The sequence below is a fragment of the Centruroides vittatus genome, unplaced genomic scaffold (genome assembly GCF_030686945.1).
Source record: "Centruroides vittatus isolate TY-2023 unplaced genomic scaffold, ASM3068694v2 contig_986, whole genome shotgun sequence".
Taxonomy (NCBI): Eukaryota; Metazoa; Arthropoda; class Arachnida; order Scorpiones; family Buthidae; genus Centruroides; species Centruroides vittatus.
This window is the reverse complement of record NW_027122655.1, coordinates 350,912-374,902: the sequence shown is the minus strand read 5'-3', so window position 1 is coordinate 374,902 and position 23,991 is coordinate 350,912. Positions and strand designations below refer to the sequence as shown.

Here is a 23,991-nt window from a genome sequence, read left to right as displayed (position 1 = left end):
GTCCTGCAAAAATTACTAGCATTTTAAACTTTAAGGAAAAATCTTGTAAAATTGACAACATAATTTGTCCACATAAAGCTGGACAATTGGGGACCTTTGTTTGCCAATTCATAACAGTTGAATCCACTCTCTGTCAATTACACTTATTCAGAAACCAGAATTTGGAGAAACTCATATCATCTGTTTTCACGTGAGAATGGATTAAAACTTATATTGTGCTCTCATGTGATTTTGAAATTGGAATTTCAATCTGGAATTCAATTCAAAAGCTTTGCTTTTCCTGTTGCTATTCATCTTTACTTCTGACAATATTCAAGAACGATTCAAATGACTTAGATAATACACTGTTTTTAAGTACAAGAGGGTAAGCATCCAGGAAAAAATGCAAATACGAGGCGTGTTTTTAAAGTAAGTACCGTTTAAATATAATGCCACTGGAGCGCTGTAGTTGGCACTTAGTGCATGCGCGCTGTGTACCTACATCTTTTGGGAAGCCACAAACGCCATTACGGAGCCAGTCGACTATGTTTACTGTTTGTGTATTATTGAAATGCCGCCGCTCATTGAGAATCCCGCTGACTGCGAAGTGCGTGTCGTTATTCGTTTTCTCAGTGCTAAAGGCTCGAAAGCGGCTGAAATTCATCGCCAAATCAGTGAAGTTTATGGTGAAAGTGTTATGAGGGATGGAATGGTACGAAAATGGGTTAGGGCCTTTAGTAATGGCCGCACAAACATTCACGATGAGGAACGAAGTGGGCGACCTTCAGTCATTATTGACGATTTGATTGAAAAAGTGGACTGTCTACAGTCCACTTTTTCAATCATGAATCGTCTGTTCTCTTTCACTAGAGTGAAAGAGAACAGACATCTGGCAGGGCAGCGCCATAACAATCACGACGAAGTCAAAATGACCGTTCTGCAGTGGTTGTCTCATCAGGCAGCAACATTCTTTGAGGATGGAATACAAAAGCTGGTCCCACGATACGATAAGTGTCTCAATATTAATGGGAATTATGTAGAAAAGTAGTGTAAAATATGGGCTTTCACATAAATAAAAGTTTTGTTAAAAATGTTTGCTTGTTTTTTTTATATTTCAAAACGGTACTTACTTTAAAAACACGCCTCGTACATGGTTCACAAAAATTATTTGCAAAAACGAAAAGTATCGTTTGCTCATGTGTATAGGACGACCTAGGAATTTGAAGCTGTGATAAATGAATAAAAACCTTGTCTTATATGCGTGTAAATGCGGTAATTTGTCACTCAGAAATTTGAATATTCTTATTATATGCAAATTCCAAGTGTGTGTATAATTTCTTTACAGACCTTGTTTGTTTACACAAATGTTTTTTTTTTTGCATTTTTCTTAATTTGTTACACTTGTGTCAATATCAAACATTGGGATTATAATATTGTCTTGTATGATGATGTTTTATTTTGAAGATATGTAATTTTTAAATTGTCTTGAGAATGATAGCTATGTACTAAACCTATGACAGTTACCACAAGTTACCATAAATTACAGTAATTCATTATAGTGTCATAGGCACACATTTGTGGTTTTTTGTCCTTGTGTATATGTGATACTACTAATTCAGCAGTGTAACAGAGATTTGAAGCTACCCCATTTTTCACACAAGATAACCTTTACATCCAATTAGAAATGACATTCTTTTAGTGTGTTTTCCAGCAGTCAAAAAAGTTCACTCAAGATTAAGTTATTAATTAACAAATATATGTTAACTGCTAAATCTTTTGTATCATTTATTAAAATTAACATTAAAAACTTTATTAAATATTTATTGCAAATGTGAGAAACATTTAACATACATTATTATAACAATGTTAACAATGATCAACTTTCTGTACAAAGTAGAAAATTTCAATACAATATTAAAGTTAAAAAAATTATTTGATTTTTATCACAAAATCATTGTAAATCACACAGTGAAATTATACAATGAAATTATAACAGAAAAAGAAACATCAGAGAGTAAATAAATTTTCTTTGGTCCCTTTCTCTGGATCTTGAAAAAAATGCATTCGCGAAAGTAAGACTAAAACAAAGCACTCAAGCTAGAAGATTTTTTACGTGCTTTGGAGTTGTTTCATCATTTAGATGTATCGTTGTGTATCTAAAACATTTTAATGGTTAGTTATTCTGACATATTTTTATAATAATATTAACATCAAAACAAATTCATACCTAAGTGCATTTAATAAACCTTCCACATCACAAGGTTCTTGATCTTTCAGAACTTTAATACAAGCTTTCATCTTCAAATATTAAGAAAGATAAGAATGTAGTTTTATATATTTTTTAGCTTTGATAATATTTGTAAATTCAAACGTAATCTTACATCAATGTGAGAGGACTTGGCAAAGGCACCAACCGGATGGACGTGATCATAGAGTATTATGACGCCCACCATGACTCTCAAAACAAATAGTATAGTGTCTTCTTTGTTAAATCTTGAAGAAAACTCCCTATAGAAAGAGATTTTATCAAATTTTAACAGAAATATTTGGAATACCTTAAATATTTTTAAAACTAGAAGAGTCCTACTGTTTAGTGTAGATGGACTTTTATTTTCGAGGGGGAAAATAATCTACTTACGTGTTTTCGACCATTCTCTGGCAGATGTTGGCCATGGTCTGTAGAGTCTCCGTTGTATTTTCTACCGGCAAGTCTTTATTATTGGAGACAAATTGAGTCGTTGCGTCGCTCAGCACTTTCAGCATAGGAGTTGCATGAGCATAAAATAGAGACATTCTGTTTGCGAGTTCATTAGACACATTTAAATCGTTATCATTATATTCCTGTAAATAATTTTAAAAATTTACTACTATAGAAATTACAAATAACTGTAATTATTTTCATCATAAAAGTTTTTAATTAATGGCTAATTTTCCAATACATAAATGTGTTCTAATCAAAGATTTTGTATCATAAGATAATCTACTCCAAACGTGAAATTATAGCATGGCAGTGCCACTCCAAACACATCCCAAAACTACTAGCAAACAAATTTAACACACACAGGACCAACTTGTTTTAGCTTGTTAAATATGCCTAAAGTATGCAAATATTGTGTCAGGCTCTAACACAAAAACCAAAAATGAGAAATATCTCTTCTAGTTTCCACAAGTTAAGAGAATCAAGAACATAACTTACCTGTCTTTATTGTACTTATCTATTAAATAACAAATATATTAGGCCTAGATACTAGTAAATGCATTAACAGTGATTCTCATATTTAAATAAACATTAGTGTTTTGCATCTACTATACAACCCCGACAAAAAATTTCAGACTATGTTATTTTAATCAATCTCTAGTTTATCCTTCAATACTATCAAACAGAAAAATTTTGTACACTTATAATTATTTTATATTAGTAAACTTTTTTATGTAAAATCTTTAGTTATAATAAAAGTTACAAAAAAAAGTGACCAAAAAAAAAAAGCTCTGTCCAAACTTTTTTTGGACAATACATTAAATGACCTCTCCCTAAATGTGTAAATGAGCTGACCTGATATTTGCATATTTTTCTTATAAACATTATTGAAGTGTATTTGCTTAATGAAAATGGCTTCTGGTAACGCTGTAAGTATTGATGCATGTGAAGTAATTATCATCATCCATAGACAGGACAAATCCTTAAGAAAAATTGCAAAGGAATTAAAAATTAGTAATTCCACAGTATGGGGTATTATTTCAAAATATCAGGAAACTGGTAAAATTCATCCAGAAAAATCAACTGGAAGGCCAGCAACTATAACAGACTGATCACACCTTCGTGAAATAATTCTAAAAAATCAAGGGCATCACTTGATGAATTAGTGAACGAATGGAATAAAGTTACCGGAAAGGAAATAACAAAAGAAACTTGTATCTATCTGCACAAACTTCTACCAGGTAAGAAAATAATAATATTTTTTACTTAACAATTGTGACAGGTGACATTTCTCAGAAAGACAAAACCACTTCTCACAAAACAAATAAAAAACTGATTGAATTGAGCCAAAGAACAGCAATGCTGGAGACAGTAGTGGAAGCAGGTTGTTTTTTAGTGATGAGACAAAGTTTGAAGTTGCATTGGAGGCAAAAGAAAAAAGTCATTAGAAAGCAAAACGCATTCCATTGCGACTGTCTACAGTGCACTGTTAAATTCCTAGCAAGTGTTATGGTGTGGGGTTGCATGTTAGCCCAAAGTATGGGAAATTTGCATTTTATTGAGGGATTGATATATGCAGCAAAATATCAACAAATCCTTCAGGAAAACCTATTACCATCATTAGAAAAATTATAATATCACAGACATTTTATTTTCCAGCAGGATAGTGCAAGTTGTCATACTGCTAAAACCACCAAAGCTTGGATGGCCCAGCATGATATTAACACATTAAAATGGTCATTGGGCAGTCCCAACCCTTCTCCTATAGAAAATATTGGGGGGGGTAAAATTAAAAAAGGATTGAGAAAATGTCTTCAAGGAAGTACAGATGGTTTAAAACAAAAATAAAAAAATCAAGTAAATTTGGGATGCAATTACTCAAAATGAATGCCTGGCTCTTGTTGATATGATGATCACAAACTCTGTTATACAAGCCAAAGGTTAAATATTAATGTACTGTCCAAGGTATTATTTGTCATGGCTCTGTCAGAGCTTTTTTTTGGTCATGTATGCTTTTTTCAACTGCTCATAGCTGTTTTTTTATGTAAAATCTTCAATAATAAAAGTTTACTATAAAACACAACTCAAAGCCCAACGAGTTAATATCCACATGTTTTATATGTATGTATATGTATATATATATATATATACACCTCGCCAGGGACAGTGATAGCTGGCTGAGTGCCACAGAGGAAATGTTCATTGGCCATTGACATAGGGTCGTCTCCAGCCAGTGCCCTGGATTTATCCACATCCTCAGCATAAATTACAGCTGAGGATGTGGATAAATCAAAAATATATTTTCAATTTAATTTTCCAGATTTTAAATAGATATCTGTTTAAAATTTAAAATTAATAACTCAAATACTATAGTAGAGATAACAGAGACTTATCACACTGCTACTGGTAACATAAAAATGACACTTCTATAATCAGAATGCAATCTTCTATCATTTTAATGTTATCAGTATCATCATGATAAGTCTCTGTTATCTGTACTATAGTATTTGAGATATTAGTTTCAACAATTTTCAAGACAAGAAGCTCTTTTATAATGTTTAAAACTGTTTCATTCACAATATGTAGCAATATAAGTTTTGTACATAATGTTCTGTGTATATCTGTTTAATAAATAGGTAATGGTAAAATAAGTAAATAAATCTGCATTTTACTATTTTATTACATATGTATGATAACATAATTAGGAAAGCCATAGCTTATCCTCTGATACATTTAAATAGCCATAGAAATAGCCACATAATAAATTATTTAAAAAATAGTTTGTCTTTAACTTTAACACTACATAAAGTGTGCTATACAATTTTACTTCATTTGGTATAGTGAAAAATAGTATTTAGGATGAAATAGTTTTGTATTTTTGACATGAGAAATTACATTTATGTCTAGAGCCAAAAGTTTTTGCCAGTTTTTGGGCCTAAAATCATGGCAAAAATCACCAATTTTTTGCCTTAAATTCACAAAAAAAATTGCCAGTTATTTATTTCAAAAATGAGTTAAAACGAATTAAACATGCTTAAGATATTTCAAATAAACCTCGCTTAAACAATGACGTCAATTGCTCATTATCGATGAATACAATGAGAACGAACGTTCAACGTCGACTACAACTAAAGGAGCGTATTCGCTATTAAAACAAAAAAAAAAAAAAAAATCTCATATCAAAAGATGTAAATTTGATAAGATCAGGATTGCTTGACAAAACTTTTTCCAATTTTTGAGAAAATATAGGTTAACCAGAAAATATCTTTTGCATTTTCAATTAGTTCAGCTTGTTTAGTTACACCGAATCCTTGTTCTTCCAATGAAATTATATTTGATAACTTGAGAGATTACGGAGATCAAATAATTCTTTCTTGAGGTTAACTTTCTTCTCTTGCAATAGTTTCACCAAAACATTTCTAGCATTTGAATGAGATTTTTGTTTATAGTTCAAAATGAAGCACTCAACAGTATCAAAATTATTGACATAGTACTTTGCAGCATTTAACCAAGGCCCCCAGTGAGTGACAATTGATTCTGGAGGAAGATTACTAACTCCAATTACATTCTTAAAATCATTTTGGCTTTCTCTTGACTTCACAAAAAACTTCTTCATTTCTGATATAAGCAAATTTGTTAATTTGTACTCGTTCTGAATCCTAAATGCAACGTTATGTAAGGTGTGAGTGACACACGTGACGTGATGCACATTTGGAAAAATCAATGAATTTTTCTTAATCTCACTTACTGCCTTCATCATGTATTTTGCTTAATCTGTCACTATTAACTTCAGTTTTGAATATTTTAAATCATTTGACCACAATTTTCTAGACACGTTGCTTATACATTCTTATATTATAATGTCAACTGTTGAGTGAAATGTCACATCAATTAATATTGATTTTGCTTTCTCGCCATTCAATTTTCCTACAAGCACATTGACCACTTTACATGCACTTTGTAACTAGTTTCATCAACAATAAAATAGACATCATGTCCATTAATTTTATCCTTAATTTTTTTATGTTACTGAGTTGAAGATAGTTTTTTGATGTGACCACAGTGCTAAAAAAAATAAATAACGCAATGAGACTTCAAATAAAATCATATTTCAGCTAAATTATGAGCACAATTGCAAACAGCAGCATCAATTTCAATAAAATAAACATTTCATTAAAAAACTAATTACAATAAAAAAATACACAGAACACTTTTGATTGGCTTCTTCATATATTTCTCGAGAAACAATCTCAGTTTTTCGTTATTTAATTTTTCAAGCAGAATATCTGCGCTGGTGAATGCTTCAATCATTTCTTTATCAAAATCGCTTCCATTTTCAAACAACAGTGTTTGTGACTGTAGTGTGTTATGTTTCTTGTGTTTTGCACTGTTGTGATGTTCCAAAAGTCATTTCTTAATTGTATCATGTTCGTAGTTGACATGTGTAGAGCACTTAACAGAGTATTGTTTTTTTGGTATGGCAAAATATATTGCCACCTAATTCTTTAATCACGGAATCAACTTTAAACTCAATTGACTGTTTTCTAGACATTTTTGCATGAAGCACTTGGGAAACTGATGATTTCGCCACCTATCACCAAATTCGCCAGTTAGCATGAAAATTGCCGATTTTTGCCAAAAAAACTTAGTCATATTGACACTGGATTTTTAAATTAGTACTAATTGAAAGATGCTCATTCCAAGCGAATATAGCTGAGAAATTTGCCAAAAGCAAAAATTTTCAGCTCTATTATGGCACTCACATTGGATCTATCAATACATAGTTTGGTAATTTATATAATATTCTGCACTATCAAAAGAAAAATATGAATGAAGGTTTATTGATGGCCTAATACACTTGTCCTTTGTTTTATATAGACCTAAAACGTCAGTAACATGTCTTTCTTTAAGACTCCATGTCATCACTAACTGCTATCACTGTCAATATCTAATAATACTGTCTGAACTCTTGCTATCCTATATTTACCTATTTTATTTGTCAATCTCTAACCCATCATCCCCTAGTTATCTTTAAGTTATTATGTGCCTGTAAATATGTTGAATATGTTGTCTAAATAGTTAGAATTTGCTCTTTTTTCTCACAACCTATATTTGAAATCCAAAAACTAAATCTACTGACTTTTAATCCCTCTCTCTAGCCTGTTCCTAACTTTATTTGGCTGAACTTTAATCTCTCTATCTATCTCATTAATAAAGAAAATATAAATTGTGAATAACATATATCACAGCTCATTTCTCACTGCAAACTACAATAATTCACCTAATATTAATAAAAAAAAAAAAAAAAAAGATATGGGCTTAACCTTGATAAACTCCAAAACCATCCTAAATCCTAAATCTTCTTTTTTGTAACACTTTGAATCTATCCTGTCTTAACACATGGTTTAACATTTCTAAACATTTCCACAATTTAATGTATATATAGTTCTCATCAACCCCTTTTCTTTTTAATTCAGAGTTCTCTGGAATCCCAAAGGCATCCCGTATTAATAATGTATATACAGACTTAACTATAAATTTTTTGACTACCTTTTCTTACTCTTAACAAAAACTCCCAAAAATGAACACAAATTGTAAGCAAAAAACAAACTTACTCCCTATGCTCCAGCCAAACTTACACCTAGAGGCAATCTAAGCATTCGAAGTGGCAGAAATATTTATTATGTAGTAAGGTAGCATTAGAGCTATTGGCAGTGCAAGGACCAGTATATCTATCAACTCTGCTACTACATGAATAAATGCATGCACATTCACGAATGTGTGAATCTGACATAACAATTTACAGAAGCAAAAAATCAGATTTCTGTATTCACTTTATCAATCAGCACATTCCCAGAAAACCCAAAAGATGAAATTTAATACTTGGAATGGAATTAATTATAACAAATGTTCAAAATGTCCTCCATTTTTATTTATCAAACAAAAACAACAGTGAAATCTATTATAATAATTTATTTTAAAATTTACTACTGATTTTGTATTTCAAAAATCTAGTAATCTATGAATAATAAAAATTTATTTGTAAATTATTTTTTATATCCATGGATTACTAGATTTTTTTGTTTTTAACACTTTTACCTATTGAAACCTAATATTTCTTCTACAATAATTTTCAATTTTCTTAATACAACCTGAACATCAGTAACCTTTTAAATACAGCCAGGCAGTTGTAATTTTATATTGGTTAATTTTCAATGTTATTTCCCTATATCTCATTTTTTTTGGACCACAGGTATAGTGCCTAGCAAAGTAACAAACATGTATGTAGAATGCACACTGTAGGGTGTAGGGGTAGTGGAAATATTTAGTGAGGGGCCTCAAAATTGAATTGCACCTGGGGCCTCTCAAGTGCTAAATCTACCACTGGTCCTAATGTATGTGTTTTATTTGCATCAATGTCATGCTGGTACGCCTTACTCCTCTTTGTAGGATCCATAAACAGATTCTTATCATACAAAGCAAGGAGGTTGCCCATGGGAATTGAGTGAAAGGAGCAAAGCAAGAGTGGTTGAGCAAAAAGAGAAGAGTTAGTATTAACAGTTTTGAAAAGTATAGTATAGAACAGGGGTGGTCAGACTCTTTAGAACTTGAGCCATATATTGAAAACAGAATTCGTTGAAGAGCCGCATATACATATATACATATTTTTCCACAGCAATTCATTTAAATATTTATAAAAAAAAACAACACTTTAGCTATTATTTCATTTTATATTATGTTTTATAATACAATATAATTTTTTTAATAATAAATAAATTATAATTGCCGTATTAAGTAGCATAATCTAAATTTAAAAACCAAAAAATGCTAAAACGTTTCCTAGTTTCAATTGTCAATAAGGAAATATAAATTTCAAAACTATTAACGTTATAGAAATCGTTATTCATTATATATTCATTTTTAATGTTGATTTGGATAAATAAGCATTATAATTGTTTTTTTCTATTAATGTTTTTACGTATTATGATATTTAATAAATATTACATTTATTTTTCAATAAATAATGTATAACGTTGCCATATTTTGACTTTTTTATTTCAAACAATATATTATTTATTTTATATTATCCAGGAATCATACATAAAAAATAATAAAAGCAAAATTAAAATAAAAACAAATTTAGTATAAATTTAAGTATCTTGCAGTGAGCCACAAGTATACTAGAAAAGAGCCGCATGTGGCTCAAGAGCCACAGTTTGGCCACCGTGGGTATAGAATATACAAATTGGAACAAACTCAAAACAGTTAGTTTTTGAATTTGATACAGTACAAATACAGTAACACCTTGGTTTTTGTTAACTTTGGTTATCGTCAGTTTCGGTTTTTGTCAATTTTTTTCGCGAAAAATTTGTCTCGGTTTTTGTCAATTGCCTGAGATTTCGTCTGCGTGCTCAAGTGACCTCGCTGCTAATTTTGTGAAAACAAAGGATGACCGACACATTTTCCGGCTTAGTGTGGTGTTATTTCTTGTTGTGTGAGCATTACATGATTGCCTGTTTTTACCAACGATTTCATATGCATCTGCTGTTTGGAGCGCTGCTGCCTCTCAATCTCATAACCATCGGCTTCTGAAGTCTGCACAACGGATTGCCTTATTACGACTTACCAGGTGCTATTCTACTGTTTCAAATGCAGCCCTCCCTGTGGTGGCTGGGAAGCTCCCCATCCTACAGTTTCTCCAATTTAATAGCAAACATTTCTGTATCTCTAGGGGCAGGGATGTTGATATTAATGGAACCATCTTTAATGCCACCATGTTTGAATTAGACAGGCCTGTATCTACACTCCCACATCCTGCTTTAAGGAAGGGACTCTCTCCTCACGTTACTTCTACAGAGATTGAAGCTTTCACAGATGGATCCAAATTGACGGATGGTACGGCAAGTGCCTTTGTGATCTTTCAGGCCGGTGAAGAGGTCTACAATGATTCCTTTGCTCTACACCCGGAATGTTCTGTCTTCCAAGCTGAGATCTTTGCTGTGCTGATGGCAATCAACTGGTGCAACACTAACTTTGTGAACAAACTGATAAACATCTTCACAGACAGTGCTGCGACTGTTGCTGTTTTGGGGAATAAAGATAACACTCACCCTGTTGCGAACGACATCTTCGCTGCAGCTTCTACGTCTTTTAACAAGTATGCCATCAATTGGATCAAAGGACACAGTGGCATTCCGGGTAATGAACGGGCTGACTTTCTGGCGCGAAACATAACGCCTAATCCTGATACCCCTCCTGCCTACAATCTCATTCCTAAGTCAAGACTTAAATACCTTATCTGGGACAATGCCTTGGAGACCTGGCAACTGGATTGGGACAAGATCCCAGAACAACACATAACAAGACGTTTTATCCCAAAGGTCAAGGAACGTACTCACAGCAAATGGATTCAACCCACACATGATTTAGTCCAATTTTTGACTGAACACAGGCACTTTCGTGCTTACCTGAAAAGGTTTCACCATTCTAATTCTGACTGCTGTCAGCTCTGTGGGGTGCGGGACGAGTGTCATGCACTATCTATACAACTGTCCTATGCTGGATGACATTAGGCATCAGTGCATGCAGCATGCCAAAATAAGCAATATAGACTGGCCAGTAAAGCCTGATTTTTTTCTACAAAACAACAGCAACTTTAACTTGTTAAAGAAATTTGTTGCACTCTACTCCATTAGATGTGGGATTCGTTGACCTGCTCTCTTGTGATCTGATTCACTCTAGCCTTGATGCCAATGTTTTTACATGCCTTGCTCTGCTATCACAGCATTTAGACTTTGATGTACAGTAATTTTATTTTAGTTATAGTGCACTTTTATTTTTTTAATCATTTATTTAATTTTAATTTTTTTCATTTTAATTCATTTATGTTATTTAGTTTATTTATTTATTTTTATTTTATTTTATTTCCCTTTTCTCTGCCATTTTATTGTATCCCTTGTATGATTAACAGCATGTATCTACTATGTACTTTTTGTATTTCTGCCTGGCTGTGCTCAGTGGTGCCAGAGAATAAAGATTATTTGACTGACTGACTGACTGACTGTGTGAGCATTACCCCACAACAGCCCACCATTGGCCAACAGTTTTGTTCTCTGAATACTGGGAGTTTGGTCGTGGGTTTGCGTTTCGCCAGGACGAGCTGGCACGTGAAGTTTCTGGGTTTTCTCCACATCTGTAATGCCTGAATAGGGGCCAGACATGGAGAAACAGACCTCCCAGAAGGCATTATTCCTGGCGATACAACCATCATAAATGCATACAACTACTATTACATGACAATTACATCACACTTTACCATGGGGCTATAGGCTATATTACCATGGCAATATAGGCTAGAAGTTCATGTCCAACTAACTTTTACAAGATAAGACATTACTGTGCATGTATAGCCAAACGATTCCATTTCTTTTATCTTAATGCTAATTGGTCTTTTATATCAATTTCTTATTGCTTTTAGTATTAAATGCTATATTAATTCTCTATAAAATGGTTTTTGGTATGTATTTTGGAGTGTCTAGAACGAATTACAGTCAACTCCGCATAAGTTGTCACCCGGATAACTCAACACCATCGGTTAAGTAGTTTCTGTGGTCCCGGCCGATTTACATAGGCATTAATGTTAAAAAACTCCGGTTTACTCGACATCATCTAACTCATCACTACTGGATAAGTCGACATACTTTTGCTGTCCCACACTCCAATAAGTCATCATCCCCTCCTGAAAAAATGAATTCACTCCACACATGTGGTGCGAACTCATTTTTTTTTCAGGAGGGGAGTCGATTTATTTATTAATATATAATATATATTTAATATATTATTATTATTAATATATATATACATATTAATAAAAATGCCTTAACATTTTATGTATTTTTATGTATAAAATAATAACAGATAAACAAAAAGAAAATATACAATCTACATCAACGTCACACCAGAATCCAATTTTGCATTTTCTCACACTAGAGGCATTAAGAATCCTTAGATGTTACTTGCCAACAGTTGACAATTGCAAAGATGGTGTTTTCAAGGCGTTCATGATCATTGAAAAAGAAAGTCGAGACAGTTAAGTGCTTAAAACAAACAACACTAAATGAATTTTTCAGTTTTTCATCTACAGAGTAATTGTAAATGGAGGACACAATGTATTGTAAGCCTATACTACGGATGGATTATCGACGAAAACAGAGGTTTCACTGTATAATTGATTAGGGCAATATTTGAAGATTAAAATTTGATCAAAGGTCATTCAAATATACTTTGACAACATTAAACTAAAACTGAAGTTAAGGATATTTCAAACAAACATTTTTGTCATTCTCCTCATTCAACACCACGAAGAGATTGGTAGTCCATATGGAGTGTGTGAAGGGAGCAAAGAGAAAGGAGACAACCCAATCTCCAATCCCCATTTTTATTTAACAAAACCCATTGAAATTCAACAGTCACATATGCTAGTTAAATAATAATATGGGGTGGACATAAAATTTTATAAAAGAAAAATTGCATGAAACAAACTATTACAAGTACAGTACAATGAACAGATTTTACAAGAATATGAGGCACCCAATAACAATCTTTCGGTCTAAACCAAACACTTAAACTTTCCCTTATTATAAAATTTTATTTTCTTTAATCTGTTAGAATTTATGACCACACTATACATTGTTTCTTTGGAATAAAGAAATTAACAAATATTTTTATGAATAGAAATAGTAATTAAATAATGACAGGTTTGTGTTTCTTGGTAGACAAAAACCAATCACTATAAAATTCAGGTTAGATATGTTTTGAAATATTTCCATCTTAATTCTTTAGAGCCATGGTTTTTTCCAATCATAAGACAAACATTTTAAGGTATTACAAATTGAGGACTAAATACAATAAAAAATTTGACGTCTTCACAATATATAGATCCATTTTGGGTTTGTTTTTGTGCATATGATATTTATGAAAAAGCTCAGAAAATGATTTTATATATTGTTCAATTAAACTTCATTTAGAAAAATACTTAAATTTTTGTACTTTAAAAGTATTGATTTTAACTACATAGCTAAATGGTAGCCAATGGGCTATGCTTGAGTATTTAAGGCAATATATAGATAGATATCTATCACCTTAATTGTGGCAATCTCATTATATACGTGGCAGAAGTTTTAATTAATGCAGCTTTACTGGCTGTCTTTACTTAACATAGATACCATATTTGATTAATGCAATTTTGATATACAATAGTAGTAGTAGTCCCAAAAGATTGGTGATGCAATGGAACAACACAAAACTTCTTATGCCACTGCTTCCATTGTTTGGACCAAGCTTCTCTATAGTGCAATAGCAAAATCCCAACTCATCACCAGTCATCAACTTCATTCATACTAAAGTCTGGGTATTCATTCTGCATTACAACCAATGACAAACTTCCACCCTTTTATCTTTCTGTGCTTCTGTGCATCAACTACTATAGTATTGTACCTAGTATGAAGAAAGCTTTCTCTTATTCAAATTTTTGTAAATAATTGTATAGTCATCTGAAGACACTTTATTTCTACAATAACTAAGTAGTCCACCTCTATCTATGGTAATCTCCCTCCATTCTCATCCACCCATTATTTCACCCAACAAATAATCTGGCACATCTTACTCCTTGTACAAGACTACAATTGCAAATCACTTTGAACATGCCTCAACAAAGACTTGCATCTATTTCTTACAAAAAATAGTGGAGAATTTTTCATTTTGAAACAATGGACATTTCATAATAAATTTTAAAGAGATATAAAAATGGGAACTGTTAAAAACAAATTGTTAATGTCTTATATTATTCTAAAATCCCAACTTATATAAAGTTCAATCAATAATTTGTAATATGTAGAGATTAATATACTTTGAAGGTTAATGTAATAAATTTCAGTTTGAATGCAACATCAACATTAAATTGAATTAGAATATGAATAAAAAAATTAATAAAATATAAAGTTAATATAAATTTATATTAAAATGCTTTATATTGTACTAATACAAGAAATTCTCATTAAGTCAAACTCGAATAGTTCAAAATCCTGTTGGTTCATAACTGTACTTTTGTCCTGGTAGGGGATATAGAGATTTACATGTTAATGAATTTGATTAGTTCAAAATATGGCTACTTTGAAATTCGAAGTGAAAATCCTGTCCAAACTGTAATTTGTGTACATTAACTCATTTGTTTAGATTGAAGTGCCTCCATACTATAAGAGAACAACAGACCAAGAACAACTCTTATCTGGTCAACATGGCTTTGCTTTTACAGTAACACATTTTTGGGTGTCACTATACCCACAGACTACCTTTTTTCTGTTATCTCATAAAATACGGCCAGTTTTCGGGATTGCAAGATTGGGCTACAAATAGCTGATAGAGCTATTTGTAGATATTTGTAGCCCAAAACTACTATAATTTGTGCTCTAGATTACTATATTTGGGCAACCTTCTACTTTTGGGCCATTTTAAAAATAATTTGGGCTACATTTCCAGAAATTCTGCTTTACTTTTTATAAAATTTATCTGGCAACCTGTGAGGTTCTCACCAGACAAGTGCTTTTTACCTGCAGTTTATTTATATTATTATTAATTAGTGAAAATAGCATCCTGTATATGTAGCCATATTCTGTTTGCTTAATAAATTACATCAGCTATATGGTGTTTGGCATATTGTATAAAAGTATGCAAATCTTGGAAAATTCAAAACCCGATAATTCAAAGTTGTGATTATTTTGTTCCTTGCATTTTGAACCAACAAGGATTTTCCATATATAGAATCTTCACAATTCTTCAATTAAATTACAAAATTTTTAATATGAAATTTAAGAATTTATTCAAATACACTAATTAAACAATACAATGTGTATTCTTTAATTAATTATATATATCTTTCATTTTCTCATACTATAAAAAAAAAAAGTTAATGAAAGCAATTCAAAAACAAAGACTTACCTGATTACTTATTCTAAACCTGTTGACTATTCTTCTATAATAACTGAAATCATTCTGGATTGCGGGATTTGTCATCTGTTCAAAAGAAATTCAGTATTAAAAATTTAAACAAGAAATTAAAATACAAGCAATATTATTAAATCGTAAAGCTGAAACCATCTTGTAAACACAAAAATTTACAACTCTCTCTCAATTTCCAAAATTCACTGTTTAAAAATGAATGGTTTTGGCTACATTTCTGGCTTGCGTCAGGTTAAGCAGATTCTACATCAAATGTCTCTAGAGGCATTCCATATAGAATCAATGTAAATTTTTGTGTATAAAAGCAATATTTTAACACTAATTTACTTTAATTTAATACAACTTACCAAAATATGCAATTGTTGTTATATTTTAAGAACAAAAAAATTAGCTTTCTTTAATTTCAATATCACTTATGAACAAAGTTAGTGTTGAATAATACATTCACAAAAATATTTCCATTCATTGCCACTTCAGCATTGTTTATCAACAAAGTTTTAGACATTGAACAGAATCTTATTTTCAGATATCATCATCCAGATGAAAAAGAAATTACAGTATATTTCATGTGTTTAATTTATATAAATAATTATCAAAAAAAAGATTTAGATTTGTCAGTTTTTGAGTACTAAAGCACTCAAAAACTGACAAATCTAAAAACTAGACTGAATAAATTCTACAAAATAAATTTTATTTTTACAAAATGCATTACAAAATATTTTGTAAAGTATCATTTATTTAAGTAAAAATGTTTTTAAAAATAAAATCTAAAGGCCGAATAACTGCATATAATTATATTTTGAAGCAAATTATAATTGATATATTAATGACATCATCAATAAAACTTGATGTTATTAAACCAAATCATAAATGGAAAAAAATAAATGGTACCTTCAGTTCATCAAATGCTAGAACAAAGTCTAATAACTCTGCAAACTGTTTGACCAAAGCTTGTTGTGTTTCTAGATGTTTAGTTGGAGTCATTGATTTAGAACACAACTCTGATAATATTCTTGGAACAACCTCCAATGCTGTAAAAGTACAAATTTTAAATGTATAAATATTCAAACTAATGAGGCAAATAATTTAATCAATCCAGATACATAAATATATAATTTTAAAAAATATATTTGAATTTTCATAATTGTTTTTCAGCTAATTTAAAAAATCCCAAACAAAATTATTTTTAAAGTTATTTTAAAATTACACTTCAATCCATATTCAATTTATTTTTCAACAAAAATTACTTACTGAATAAAAATCATTTCAAATTAAAGTAAAATTTTAATAGTTACAAATGAATATACTTCCTGAGTCAATAATTTCATTAAACCTTTAAATAAATTATATCTTTCTCTTTAATTTAATGTTTATCAGATTATCCTAATGTTCAGTTTGAAAAAATTAGAATTAAAAATCTAATTATTGTGATCATTATTCAATTTATAACTCAATTTATGACTTACAATATAACTTTTTTATTCAATTAGTAATTCAACTGCTTCGTGATTCACAAACTTGTTCAACTATTGATGATTCAATCACTTCCAATGAAGCAACTGAATCATAAAACAACAACAAGAAGCTATCATTTTTAACTATTCTTATAATAATTTTAAAATATATCTCAGTTATTTCTCAAACTTTTAGAATATTCTGTATATCAAATAGGAAAAAATTATTGAAAATTTTTGCTCTAATTCTTCATTAATTCATATTTGACTGCTGCAGAGATGCAGATTTTAAAGGTTTATTTATTTACAGGTATCTCTCGTATAACGTGGTTATGTTCTTACATTGCAATTCAGTATTTATACATTTAAATAAACTTAAAAATTACATTGGATGATGACATAAAATAATTTATAATAAATATAAACCACATTGAAGTGGATGGTTATTGAAATATTGTTTGTTAGAAGTAAGTTTACAGAGTAAAGCTTGCCAAGTTTGTGGTATGTTAATTCTTTCTCTATTATTAATACAAAGCCATTGGATTTCCACTTTATACATGTAGATGGCTTCAATTATTCTTAATTTTTGTACATTGAATATTTTACTTAACAATTTAATTCTTCCCTAACATGGGGACACCCTGGACTCATTGCATATTGAGCCAAGGCAGTGTTATAATTTTCTTTAAGGATGTCATACTTGTATTCTTTTAATCTGACCTTTATCAATCTGTTAGTAGAGCAGATGCTGTTAGCAGATGCTTAACCTATATAGATAGGCTAAGCATCTCTGCATATCTTTCGCTATGTTAGTATATATTTTGCATAACTTAGTGTCAATTCAATTGTTACAAGTTTGCCATCTAGTTTTTTGTGGTTTGTTTCCCTATTTAACTTTTTTCTATGAATTTAGCTAATTCAGTAATTAGTTTTAAACTGTAGCCATGCTGTGTCACATGTTCTTTAATACAGTAGAGCATCGATTATCTGACCCCCGATTAACCGTTATATCGGTTAACCGACCGCGTTCTAGTCGGCAAATTCAATGTCCGCTAGTGATATGGTGCTACGATAGTTGGCTATGTCTTGGCTACTTTAATATTATTTTTGTTAAATTTTTGCGTGTTTTAGCTGGCAACACTTGCTCGAGCATGAAAGGGAGGCCAGTATTTAAACCATGCTTAATTTTTTATTTTGTCTTTATTTTGTGAAAAATAAAGAAATAATTTTTAATGATACAATAGCGACGATTATTATTTTTAAAAAATTTTGTTAGGCTTAACATCGATGAAAATTCAATGCAAAGTAGGTTAATAGCAATGTACTAATATACAAATTACATGGGATATACTAATAATGTATTTTTTCATACTTTTCACTTATCCGTTTTTTTCAGTTATCCGACCAACCCCAGTCCCCAATTGAGTCGGATAATCGATGCTCTACTGCAGGGGTCCCCAACCTTTTTGTACCTAAGAGCACATTCTAGAATAGCGGCCAGACGGCGGGCACCATTTATTTTTTCAAGGTGAATTTATACTTGGACATAGTTAATAATACATACACATAATGTACAGAAAACATTTAATTCCAAAAATGTAAAAAAGCATACACAAGACTATTAACAATAATTTTTACAAAACAAGTAATTACTAAACAATGCATACAAAATCTACAAAGTATAAAAATTCTTTATAAAAAATATAAATCCGAAAGTCAATGTGATTTTTGGCATTGCATTTCATTAGCCATTGCTTCGTAATTAGGAGAGCATGATGATATTCCTGCTCGTAAGCAATCGTCAAGGTGTTCATTTGTAAGTCGTGGTCTGTACTTTGATTTTATGATATTCAGAACGGACCGGTTTATTTCATTTCAGGTATGGGAATTTGGTTGGTGAAGATTTGGCGGAGGAGGAAAAATGGGTTGGGTCGCATTTCGCTTTGTGCTTTTATCTGTGTTGGACGCCATTTCTACTTTTGAGTGGTTAATCATTAAAAACGAAAAAACTTTTACATAGCATTTTATTGAAAACTGAAACATTTTTATTTTTATTGTGGTCGCACAGCGGCGGGCACACGTAAAACGATTGGCGGGCGCTATGGTGCCCGCGGGCATAGGGTTGGGACCACTGCTCTACTGTATATTCAATCTCTTGCCAAGTATCTACCTTTCTAGAACAATGTGCTTGTTCAATGAGATTTCAAAACACCACTGTTTTTAAAATTATTCATATCATAAGAGGTAGTAGGTATGAAAAAAGGGGCATCTAGTTTGTGATAAACTCTTGTGAGTATTTTGTTTTCAGAGAGCTCTATTTCTAGGTTTATATAGTGTACTTTGGTTTGGTTAGATTGGTCTAGTATTAATTTCAAACCATAATTGTTGTTATTAATAGTTTGCAACATCTCTTCTCTTCTCATGCACCATCTCATCTCTTCTATGTTATGTTTCAATTTCCAAATTATTAAAATATCGTCAACATATCTTGCATATAAATAGATGTTGAAAAGGTATTTCTTCAGGGTGTGCTGTTCCAGTACCCTAACTGACAATTCACATAAATCTCCTGAAAGAGGGCTTGCCGTTGGAACTCCGTGTTTTTGTATGTAGGTTTGAAAAATGACGTGTGAAAAATGACATGTAGCATGTGTGCTAACTCTAGTATTTGTTGGTGATAATTTGGCACATTTTTATATTACTTAAAAGAAAGTATCTTAAAGTGCAAAAGCATGGCTCAAGTCTAATGAATCGATACATAGAAGTAAAATTGAGTACTGATATACTCATTACTGGTTAAAAGCTTTTTTTAATTTCAATATTAGCTCTATAGAGTTGGCATATTCTGTATTTGTATCCTTTAAGGTATTTTTCAAGCTTTTGGTGTATTTTTTCTATATTGCTATTGTTGGAGATCTCACTTGGTGATCTTCATGTATCCATGGGGCTGTATGACCTGTTTGTCACAGTTGCCAAGCATGTTGGGCATGACATGAGTACCATCCAGTGATGTGTGACACAATGAATGCAGTAACATCTGAAGATACATCGAATGGCCTGTTGGGAACTGTTCACCATGGCACATGACATCCGAAGCCATCTGTCACCTCACCATTAATGGGTGTATCATCTGTGTCCACCTAAACTATTCGTAACAGGTTGCATGAAGCAGGGCTGCATGGCAACTAGCAACTGGGTGTCACTAACTGCTCAACATGGCTGCATGCATGGCATGGTGTCATCGTCATTTGGTGGTCCAGTTGTGATGACATCAAGTATTGTTTACGAATAAATCCTGCTTCTGTCAGTGGAGGAATGATGGCAATGGATGGGTGTGGTGGTGAATGCTATGGCCGGGGAACACTATGTGCCAGCCCTTTTCGCTGAGCATCACACCAGCTCCACACCAGATATCATGGCTTGGGGAGGCATCATGTTCAATCAGTAGACAGCCTTGGTGCATATTTCTGGTACTCTGGCTGCATCACATGAATTGTGGGGCCTGTGGTTTGGCCACTGGTGTAGGCTGCATCAAACACAGTATTCCAGCAATGCCAATGTTGCTGTGAATGAGCCACGCTGCCTGGTGAACTCTCACCAGCCTGAATGGAATTCACATCTTTTCCTGGGCAGCAGCCCTGCTGGATTGCTCTCTCATTGAACACCTGTGAGACCTTGTCCAACGTGAGGTGTACCAAGGACATCACCATGACATAGACGACATGTGCACCACAATGAACACAGCTCAGGAAACCATTAATCACCTCATTGATAGTATGCCTAGGTATAGTGGCCTGTATAGCTACCCATGGAGACCATATTCATTACTGAATAAACAGGTGTCTGTTGCATATCATTGTTTGTTCTTTTAATCATTTGCATATCTCTGTTACCTCTACCAGTCCTGCAATGTGCATGTGTGCATTCTTTCATTATGTTGCCATTTCACTTTTGGGAGCGTAAATTTAGCAGATGCCTAACATATATAGGCTCAACTAACAGATTGATACAGGCCAAATTAAAAAAACACAAGTATGATATCCTTAAAAAAAGATTATAACAGGGTGTCCAGGGTGTCCCTGTGTTAGAAAGGAGCCAAATTGTTAAGAAAGATATTCAATTTACAAAAATTAAGAATAATTGAAGCCAACAACATCTAAAGGCAGCCCAATGGCTTTTCATTAATAATAGAGAAAGAATTAACATACCACAAGCTTGGCAAGCTTTACTCTCCACCTCTACATGGTTAATAAATATTGACCACATAGTATGGATAATGATATAAAATAACTTAAGAGTAATTTTTAATTTTATTTAAATATATAAATACTGAATTGCAACATAATTTTAAATAATGTTATGGAACAGTTCAAACTGCTCCATTTTAGAATTCAATATAATGCCTTTAGCTATGGAACAGCTTCTAACCTGAAGGAAGCCTGTAAAATGGGCCGAAAACATGTGTTCAGTGTTAATGCTGGAAATAAACACACACACACACAAATGATTTTTGTATGTTTGCTTATGATTGGAAGACAACAATCATAAAACCAATTAGAGAGAGAAAATTAGCAAAGTTTGCTGAAGTTCTAGAAATGTACAAAGTCATGGATTGCAAATGAATGAATAAGGGGGTTGCAGGACTGGTTTCCAGCATGTTTTTGTTAAAAACGTATACACTGTGTTTAATGTAATCTTATTGCAGGGCTTATACTGATGAACATGGGCATTTGCTGATTTAGTGCAACATGTATGATGATAATGTTAGTATTTATATCACTGTTGATTTATCAGTATGATATGTATACTTTTTGGTATAAGTACTTTTTATTTTTTCTATTGTGCATATATATATATCAAACTCAATACAGGATTGTAAGTAACAGGGATCCTCTGTTTCTCCATGGTTTGGCTGCCATTTTGTGAAATATCATTCGCAGAACAAGAGGCCTTCATTCGAAAGATATGTTGTGAAATTTTTTGTATAATAATAATCGATATATAATAAGATCGCACAGCAACGGGATGTCTCCCTTGCATACAGAAGATGTCCATCCCTGTTTGACATGATACGTAATGGAAAAGATAGATCTAATATGGAGAGACTTCCTGGAGTGTACGCTTAGGGATAACCGTTTTGATAGGAACCTAGTATACGTGGGATCGACGAAGCGTGCTTTAGGGATCAGATTGAAGGAACATTTACACAACATACAACACAATAAATGCTCCACCTCGTTATCAACCTACGCATCTGATCCTGATATTATGCGGACTTATCGAAAGCTAGATTGATTGTCACCACAACATGCATAGACCATATCAAATGGTTGGAGCAGATGGAGATTTATAAGGCTTATAGTACTTCCTCATCCATCAATTCTAGGGATGAGCTAACGCTTTCCTTGGCTTGGCAGGCCCTGATGCATACGGAGCTTTAACATTATCTTTTACGTAAAGGATGGTTTGTGGAGGAGCTGGGGAAGAGTGTACGATTTGTTTCCCGGGATGCCCTGTGGCATTGATATTTTTAAAATAACATTCGATCTTGTTGGGGATATGACGATTTCCTTCCCATCATGCCTTGTGACATTGATATTTCAAAAATAGCATTCGAACTTATGTTAAAGATATGACGGTTTGTTTCCCATCAAGCCTTGTGACATTGATATTTTTAAAATAACATTCGGTCACGTAAAATTTCCATGTTCGATGCTGTTGGCATGCGATTTGGTTCCTTTTTTCATCTTCAAAAATCGTTCCAGTCAATTTTTTAACCTGAAGAACCCAGGAGGGCTTTTGAAAACATTTTTAGTGACTGATATTGTATGTTACGCACTGGTTACGGGTTTTTCGTGAGTAACATTTTATTTTATACACCTGGTGTGAAGTTGTTCATCGTTAGTCTTACTTTTTGATTTGTTTTTTGTCATTTCACGAAACCAGTTTAGAGATTTGATCAAATCACTTCATTTAATTAGGAAAATGTTAATATTGAACCTTTATTTTAACATCTTCAGTAAATTGATCATCTCCCTTAGGAATTTGACCAAATCCCCACTTTTATCATATCTCTACGACATATATAAATACATACAATTATTATAAATACTATTTCTCATTTTGTATAAAAAATTTCATACAAGAATTAAGTTATTTGCTGAAAAATACAGAGAGAGAGAGAGAGAGAGAGAGAGAGAGAGACTAGCTAAACCATTATTTGTAAAATTTTCAAGTTCAATTAAATAATTATATAAATAAAACCAAATTGCAATATTTCATTAAAACTTAAATTAATAAAAATTTAAATAATTTACCAAGCTTTTGTGAAAAATCATAAAACTCCCTTAATTTAGCTACAAGAGGAAGAATTGCTTTCCATGCTTTCTCCTGAGAAATATCATTACTTGGATTTGCTATAGCCTAAAAAAAAATTTATTTTTTTTTAATTAAAATTAAAAGTATTCTTTTAAGTTACTATCTTGCATTAAAATAAAAATTCAAAAGTAATATATGAAAAAATAAAAACAATTCTAAATGTAATAATGTCACTAAATATTCTTGTAACTAATACATCAAAAGCAGCAGCTTGGATTCATTTCTTTTTAACTCAATTAATACTTATTGCTTGGTCAGCATAGCCATGTTTGTATCCAAAAGGGTGGTATGCAACTAGGAAAAGTGCTGATACAAACAAAAGTCATCTTTGTAATTTCAACAATGTGTTTACTAAAAAATAAGAGTAATTTTATCAGTTTGACCAATCTTCTTCACTTAACAGAAACTTCAAATAAAGGCAGATACAATAGCAGAACTCAAGTTCATCTTAAAAATAGCAGCACA

The 23,991-nt window shown here is 31.9% G+C and overlaps 3 protein-coding genes across 5 annotated transcripts in view; 2 read left to right on the top strand and 1 right to left on the bottom strand.

Moving 5' to 3' along the window:
* Positions 1–23,991, top strand: part of LOC136985992 (CDK5 and ABL1 enzyme substrate 2-like) — a 390,978-nt gene that overhangs the window by 190,263 nt on the left and 176,724 nt on the right. The gene's annotated exons all lie outside the window — the stretch shown is intronic.
* LOC136986006 (protein GVQW3-like) lies at positions 551–1,027 on the top strand. The gene has a single exon (XM_067283456.1). It carries the CDS (start codon positions 551–553, stop codon positions 1,025–1,027), a length of 477 nt encoding a protein of 158 aa, XP_067139557.1.
* The window catches only part of LOC136985995 (CYFIP-related Rac1 interactor B-like), a 48,956-nt gene continuing 26,762 nt past the window's right edge, over positions 1,798–23,991 (bottom strand). For 2 of the 3 annotated variants that reach the window (XM_067283431.1, XM_067283430.1), the window contains exons 4-10: positions 23,466–23,571; positions 16,586–16,725; positions 15,674–15,748; positions 2,618–2,820; positions 2,361–2,487; positions 2,207–2,277; positions 1,799–2,135 (exon numbers count right to left, since the gene is read on the bottom strand). In XM_067283431.1, coding sequence (XP_067139532.1) covers positions 2,072–2,135; positions 2,207–2,277; positions 2,361–2,487; positions 2,618–2,820; positions 15,674–15,748; positions 16,586–16,725; positions 23,466–23,571 — 786 coding nt within the window. In that variant the 3' untranslated portion in view covers positions 1,799–2,071. Of the gene's footprint in view, positions 2,136–2,206; positions 2,278–2,360; positions 2,488–2,617; positions 2,821–15,673; positions 15,749–16,585; positions 16,726–23,465; positions 23,572–23,991 lie in introns of all 3 variants that reach the window. The other variant, XM_067283429.1, reaches the window with a different exon arrangement.